We start from the raw sequence: 7,775 nt of genomic DNA, 5'->3' as shown, positions 1-7,775 counted from the left end.
CTCAAAGATCTTAAGGCAAGACGTAGCTTTTTCAGCAAAAACTTCCAATGATAAACTAGTGATACCATACCAGAGAAGGCTGGAGTTGCTGAAAATCTCAGAGTGTACTACAACATAAATTGAGCACTGGTGTGTTCTATTGTTTATGAATTTAACGTTTGTAAGAAGTAGAATGTGTCTTTCCTATTAAAAAAATAAAAACGGGGGTCAGTATCCCTTTTTGAGCAACATACACTCAACAAAAATATAAACGTAACACTTTTGTTTTTGCTCCCATTTTTCATGAGATGGACTTAAAGATCTAAAATTCATTCCAGATACACAATTGTACCATTTCTCTCAAACATTGTTCACAAATCTGTCTAAATGTGTGATAGTGAGCACTTCTGCTTTGCTGAGATAATCCATCCCACCTCACAGGTGTGCCACATCAAGATGCTGATCTGACATCATGATTAGTGCACAGGTGTGCCTTAGACTGTCCACAATAAAAGGCCACCCTGAAATGTGCAGTTTTGTCTCACAGCAAAATGCCACAGATGCCACAAGCATTGAGGGAGCGTGCAATTGGCATGCTGACAGCAGGAATGTCAACCAGATCTGTTGCTCGTGCATTGAATGTTAATTTCTCCACCATAAGCCGTCTCCAGCAACTTCGCACAGCCATTGAAAAGGAGTGGACCAACATTCCACAGGCCACAATTGACAATCTGATAAACTCTATGCGAAGAAGATGTGTTGCACTGCATGAGGCAAATGGTGGTCACACCAGATACTGACTGGTTCTGAGTCCCCAGACCCCCAATAAAGCAAAAAAATGTACATTTCAGAGTGGCCTTTTATTGTGGACAGTCTAAGGCACACCTGTGCACTAATCATGATGTCAGATCAGCATCTTGATGTGGCACACCTGTGAGGTGGGATGGATTATCTCAGCAAAGCAGAAGTGCTCACTATCACACATTTAGACAGATTTGTGAACAATGTTTGAGAGAAATGGTACAATTGTGTATCTGGAATACATTTTAGATCTTTAAGTCCATGTCATGAAAAATGGGAGCAAAAACAAAAGTGTTGCGTTTATATTTTTGTTGAGTGTATGTTTACATTCAGTTCCTCAACCAAATTCATGAGGTTGAGGTCATGTTGGGAAACAGGGGCTTACAAAGTCTCCCTCTGTCCGTCAATGTTAGTTTCTCTACGCCATTAAAGCAAAGTTTCTCTAGCCTCCAACAAGAACTTATATGCATGAACTTAATGAGAGGATTTGAGAGTGTGCATATTGAAAACTGACACAGCTGCTAATGGTACAGATGGCACCTCGTTCCCGGCGCAATTGATCTCAGTTGCACACTTTTGCAAATTGGTGCTGTCGATTGACAAAGTAAGAGCCGTGTCTAAACAAGTTGGGACATATAGACTTGGAATCTCAGAATTCTTATGTATTAGGCCTGACACACCACACAGGTTGGGTTGGATAATGCGTTTTAGGACTCTTTTTCGGTCAGTAAAGTGGTCATTCTGGCAGGGTTACTTTGTCCATTCTTGTTCATCTTGTACTTGGCCGACTTGTTTGTCTTGAATAATAAAGCCCGACTGATATCAATCTGAAAAGACAATGCATTGTAATATCATGGAAAGAGTAAAGTAAGATACATCCGAGAAAAAAATGCTGTTTCCTAAGTAAATTAAAAAAAACGGCATTTAAATAAAATAAAGCATTCAATAATTTTATGTGAGGGAAACTGAATAAGTGTTTGCAGGAACATATACGGTAATACAATTCTCATTATAAAGAAAGCCCTCTTAGAAATTGCGTATTATAAGTAGATCATTCATATTATGGATCATTATTATGCATGTATTCACACAAGTATAATTTCAATTTTGGTTATAAGGTCATTTAAGGAATATTATAGCCCAATGATGCTAGATTTTAAAGGCCAATTTATCCATGTATCGCTAATGAAAAACAATGCATTGCCATAAATGAACTGATGACATGTTATCAGCTTGTACGTGGCTGATTTGTTCGGGGAGTAAAATGCTTGTGAAACAGATTGTGTTTTTGTTTTTGGTGTTCATATAATAATTTATTGAACACATGCAGATAAGTTGGTTATGTTTTCCCCCTTCAACATCTGTTTAATACACTGCATTCTCCCTGCACTACTGCTTAAGATTGTATCCTGGAAAGAACAAAGTCAGATCATTTGATACAAAGAGGAGATGATAATACTGTTTCACAAGTAAACTGGAGGCAGGGTGAAAACAAGCAGGTAAATTAATTATAGCATTAAATAATTTAACGTAAGCAGAACTGAATAAGAGTTTGCTGAAACATGTTATAAGGTATCAATAGTACATGTTCTCCGTATACAGAATGGCCCTTTTAGAAATAGCTAGTTGACGATTATAATTATGGATTGTTATAATACATGCATTAACATGTAAGTAGCATTTGAATTTTGGTTCATCTAATTACTACTGTACATATGTTTAGGAAGTTTAATGAATAATATAGCCAGACTGATACCAGAGTTTTCAGGTAAATGTATCCGGGTAGTTCTAATGAAAAAACATTACATTGTAATACCCTTTGGATTTAAATTTAAATTCTGAAAAGCAATGAGCAACTAGAGCTGTGTAGCAAATGTAAATAGTAAACTACATTGGAGAGAAAGTACAACTGAGTAAAGTATAACCTCGAAAGACTAGTTGAGCTAACTTGTGGTACTGCAGGGAGATTGTGTGTTGGGAAATGTGCGAGCTACACCTGTTAAATTTTATTGCTGTCAAAAATGGCTTTATTTATGCCTAGGGAAAGAATGTTCACTACAGTGTTTTACCTCTCACTCTCTTCCCCTTGAGCCTGTCCCGGGGCAGGGTGTGGTTCGGCTTATCTCCTGACAAACCCTCCCTACCTGTTTGACAGGATTGGCCACTCCTGTCATTCAGAGCCAGAGGACTGTGGGCTGAGTTGGAGGGGAGGCCGGACAGGGAAAGTGAGAGGACAGGTTGTGTAGTGTGTGAGGAGGATCCTCCCCCTCGCTCAGCACATAAAAGCAGGCAGAGCCTGTGGTCAGACATTCAGAAGGGATTTGGCTCTCCTTTTGACAACTACTCATCTCCAGTTCTCCTCTGCTCAGAGTTGACCACCTTCACAATCGCAAACATGAGGAAAGCAAACTCAGTCAGCTACAGCAGCAGCACCAGAAGGAGCCTCGCACCAACCAACAGCTACTCCGTCAAAAGAACCAGCAGCTATGGCCTTGGCTCTGCAGCTGGTGGCAGCTCCGGTGGCGGTTTTGGTATGGGTTCCATGGGTGGCGGCAGTTATGGCATGTCTTCAAGCTCAGGAGGCTATGGCATGGGTGGAGGCCAAGGTGGCTTCATTGCCCCACAGATCACATCCGTCCAAGTCAACCAGAGCCTGTTGGCCCCTCTCGACCTGCAAATCGATCCCGCAATCCAGATAGTCCGCACCCAGGAGAAGGACCAGATCAAGACCCTCAACAACCGCTTCGCCTCCTTCATCGACAAGGTGGGTTCCAGTGAGCTCTGTGCCCATTTCACCTAGCAGCTGTCAAGAGTGAATTGTCTTATTTTCACCTTTAACCAGTGATAAAAAAGAAATGCCAAGTTAGTTAATGCTTTAGTATATACCAAAGTAATCGCAAATTATTGGATTTTCCTTTTTTACTGACATTGTAAGAGAGCTGTGAAACTTATCAACAGTGTGTGATGTTGTATCCAACCATCAGTTACAGCCTCTGGGATTAGGAAAGCTTGGAAAAGTTTTTGATTGTGACCCCATCTCACATCGGCAACTTTATCTAAATTCTATCTAAGGTAACAGTTGGCCTGTAGCCCTGTCTGAGCCTGCAGAGGCTCCTCTGCCCACTATCTCAACAAGGGGTGGGATTATACAGTGACTCATCCATTCCTTACCTGACATACTGGCAGAAAAATATAGGGATCTATCTGCTCCAAGCCCACAGAGTCCAAAGTCTATCATTTGCACATTGCACCTATCACCTGGTTGTTATGGGCAACAGGAATGACACAAGTACACGTCAGTAAATCAACTTTCAGTTGTTTTCTATGCTACAATCCCTCGTCTTTGTTGTAACTTAGCTATAAGGTGACTTATTTTACGCCGAGTGAGCCTCTGTGAACACTATGTCATACTGTAAGTTGGCACTTGGATATAAACCCTGGGGAAAAAGCCCTCATCCCGTAATACTGCACTTCTTTGTAGTCGGTGGTTTATCTGCCACACCTAGTTTTTTTATGACTGGACAGACTGTGTGGCCTTCATAGCTAAACAGACCTTGTAGGGTGAGTCATCATAGCCAAAGTAGAGATACAACGGTTGAAACAATACCACAGGCACATAGTGGTGAAACTATTGCATAGTATATACTGTATTTTATTATAAAATAAAGAATTGAAGTTATGCATTCTAGACATTAAAAGGCTTAAAAGTTCCCTCCTAAATATTTTAGTGGTACAATAGCTTGAACTGCCAGCATGCAAGCATATGCCTTAGAGTTACAATTGTTCTCACTAGGGTGTGGCAATTCAGATATGCAGCTATCTAATCAGTCATGCAGGTAAAGGTGAAACCTTTTACAACCTGATACCACAATGACACACCCTTTAAATCCATTCAAAAATCATACAAATCCCTATTGAGATCAAAAACAATTCAAGTCAATGATAATTAAAGCACCAGTCAATACACATTTATACACCATTATACTTTTTTTTAAATAGTTTTTTAAAACATCTAACAAACTTCTCTGGTTTGGTGTCTCTACAGGTCCGTTTCCTGGAACAGCAGAACAAGATGCTGGAGACCAAATGGAGCCTCCTGCAGGACCAGACCACCACCCGCTCCAACATCGATGGCATGTTCGAGGCCTACATCTCCAACCTGCGCAGACAGCTCGATGGCCTGGGCAATGAGAAGGTCAAGCTGGAGGGAGAGCTGAAGAACATGCAGGGTCTGGTCGAGGACTTCAAGAGGAAGTGAGTATTTGTATTACATAGTGACTAGTTGATGTTCAGGTGTTCAACATCGAGCGGATGAATTAAAGCCTTGCCTTGTGTCCCTACAGATATGAAGATGAAATCAACAAACGTGCAGGTGCAGAGAACGAGTTTGTGCTCCTGAAGAAGGTGAAAATACATCACTTTATTTTCTAAATCGATCCTACAGGGCTTAACACTTTGTGACAAGTCGTAACACTTGCTGTTTCTGCATAATTTTCTTTCCAGGACGTTGATGCTGCCTACATGAACAAGGTTGAATTGGAAGCCAAGGCTGATGCTCTTCAGGACGAGATCAACTTCCTCAGGGCCGTCTATGAGGCTGTATGTACCTATAATGTTCCATTTGACCTTCCTCACAATACTATAATAACAATTTGAGTTGAAGTTGATCATCATTATCCATTATCTATCGAATCTGTAGGAGCTCCGTGAACTGCAGGGCCAGATCAAGGACACATCTGTCATTGTGGAGATGGACAACAGCCGTAACTTGGACATGGACTCCATCGTCGCTGAAGTGCGTGCTCAGTACGAGGACATCGCCAACCGCAGCAAGGCTGAAGCAGAGACCTGGTACAAACAGAAGGTGAGTGAAGAGCAAAGTCCAGGTTTATCCCCAGTGAATTTATTTTTATGTACACTGGATACATCTCTCTTTACCTTCTGGATCGTGTTCTTAATGCCCCTTGTTTTATTTTGTCATAATAGTATGAGGAGATGCAGTCCTCTGCCGGACAGTACGGTGATGACCTGCGTTCGACCAAGGCTGAGATTTCTGAGCTGAACCGCATGATCGCCCGTCTTCAGAATGAGATTGAGTCGGTCAAGGGACAGGTACATTTCAAGAACTTCTCATGGATGATGCCTTGTTATTGTAACACTTGAATACAAACACAATGAATAATAGGCATTTGTAGTTTATTGAACCATCTGTGACATCATCTTCTACAGAGGGCCAACCTGGAGGCTCAGATCGCAGAGGCTGAGGAGCGCGGTGAGATGGCAGTGAAGGATGCCAGGCTTCGCATCAGAGACCTGGAGGATGCTCTGCAGAGAGCCAAGCAGGACATGGCCCGCCAGGTGCGGGAATACCAGGAGCTGATGAACGTCAAGCTGGCCCTGGACATTGAAATCGCCACCTACAGGAAACTGCTGGAAGGAGAAGAGAGCAGGTGGGGACAACTTGAATATTTAATTGTTGTTTCCATGGCCTCTGCATAAGCATCAACTCTGAAGTAAGCACTAATTCATCATTATTCCACCATTAGAATTAACAGCGGAGGCGCCACTGCAACCATCCATGTGCAGCAGACCTCCGGAGGCGGCGGTGGGGGTAAGTGTCAGATATTACACATCATCTTTGCAAATAACACATGTATGAACGGACCACACTGACAGATGGAAGGAGACATTTTAACCCTTGCGTATTTTTCTGTTCTGCTCCAGGATACTCCAGCTCCAGCTCAGGCGGAGGATTCGGCTACGGTGGCGGCAGCAGCGGCATGTCTGGTGGTTATGGGGGTATGGGTGGCGGATCAGTCACAAAGTCCTCAGTCTCAACAACCAGCAGTTCCAGAAGAATGTATTAAAAATTGAAAAGGAGAGCCATCCCTTTTACCCTTCAGAAACTCTTGAATTCAATCTGAATATGTACCCTTTCATGGTGCTATACAATCCTTTTAAGCATGTACAACTAGAGAGCCAAATCTCCCAAAATTTCTGAAGGTACACATGGCCTTAAACCACACAAGTGCCAGGTCAATTTGATTAACATACTGCATTGATATCAATGAAATAAAAAAAAAGGAATAAAGAAAAGGTTTTGATGGGGTGTTAAAACTAAGCAAGGAAATCATTAGAAAATGTGCACACCTGTGTTGTCATCTTAGATACTGTTTGTACTGTTGTACACTGACTAACTGCTCCGAAATAAGATTCTGTAGGCAGGACGATGTTTTTTTATGCTCCTGTTTTCAGTTGTCTTCATTACTGCATCTGTGTACTGACATTAGTAAGCGGGGGCAAGTCACTGACCAAATCTGATCACTGGAGATTACAAAAGTTTTAATTTGTGTGACTTTACATGTTTACAGTTTAACTTTGAACTGATTGGGTTTGGCTTGTTCCTTTTTACTGTTCTGCTTCCCTGCTTAGTTTTGCCCTACCTCGCCTTCCAGATACAACTATGTTGAAACCAGATTTTATTTGTAAAACTAAATGTATTCAAAATAAATCTGACAACTAAAATGATTGCCTCTCACTCTTATTATTGTTATGATGAATGAAAGAAAATTGATAACACTGCCTGGCTACTTCAAACTTAGGAGGGTTAAACATCTGTTAAGATGACATTTCAGAGATTTCACATGGGGGCAGTGCTGTGCCATTTTTCCCCTGCTCACTTCCTGCTGGGTTTTGTATAGTAAGCCAACTTTCAGTTGAAGTGTGCAGTCCATACCAAAATCAAGGTTCATAAAGGTTGTAAATAAGCAAATACTTACTCATCATGTTATGTTACCACTCATTGGGATCACACATAAACTTGAAAAACCTATTTGGCATTTAACTTATTAATTCAATAAACAATAGCTTTTACAGTTTAAATGTTAGGTACCGTGTGACACTCTTAGTAATTCCAAGTATGTTGCACAACAGTGCAAATGCTGTGTGACCCTCGAAGAGGGTAGTTTATGTTGATGGTTCAGGTTCTGTAGGCC

At 41.4% G+C, this 7,775-nt stretch overlaps 1 protein-coding gene across 1 annotated transcript; it reads left to right on the top strand.

The window, feature by feature from the left end:
• Positions 1 to 3,079: 3,079 nt before the first annotated feature.
• LOC307249810 (keratin, type II cytoskeletal 8-like) lies at positions 3,080 to 7,299 on the top strand. The gene is made up of 9 exons (XM_080026661.1): positions 3,080 to 3,544; positions 4,826 to 5,034; positions 5,124 to 5,184; positions 5,284 to 5,379; positions 5,480 to 5,644; positions 5,767 to 5,892; positions 6,010 to 6,230; positions 6,327 to 6,391; positions 6,505 to 7,299. Exons 1-9 carry the CDS (start codon positions 3,176 to 3,178, stop codon positions 6,645 to 6,647), a joined length of 1,455 nt encoding a protein of 484 aa, XP_079882787.1. The 5' UTR covers positions 3,080 to 3,175; the 3' UTR covers positions 6,648 to 7,299.
• The last annotated feature ends 476 nt before the right edge of the window (positions 7,300 to 7,775 follow it).

Source organism: Ammodytes marinus (assembly GCF_949987685.1).
Source record: "Ammodytes marinus genome assembly, chromosome: 4".
Lineage (NCBI taxonomy): Eukaryota > Metazoa > Chordata > Actinopteri > Uranoscopiformes > Ammodytidae > Ammodytes > Ammodytes marinus.
Note: the sequence above shows the minus strand (reverse complement) of the source record. Positions and strands in the feature narration are given on the sequence as shown.

Bases quoted from the DNA above. Each gene is read 5' to 3' on its own strand.
- LOC307249810 (XM_080026661.1), top strand. From the start codon at position 3,176: ATGAGGAAAGCAAACTCAGTCAGCTACAGCAGCAGCACCAGAAGGAGC. The intron at 3,545-4,825 runs GTGGGTTCCAGT...GTGTCTCTACAG, and splicing joins TCGCCTCCTTCATCGACAAG to GTCCGTTTCCTGGAACAGCA. The intron at 5,645-5,766 runs GTGAGTGAAGAG...TTGTCATAATAG, and splicing joins AGACCTGGTACAAACAGAAG to TATGAGGAGATGCAGTCCTC.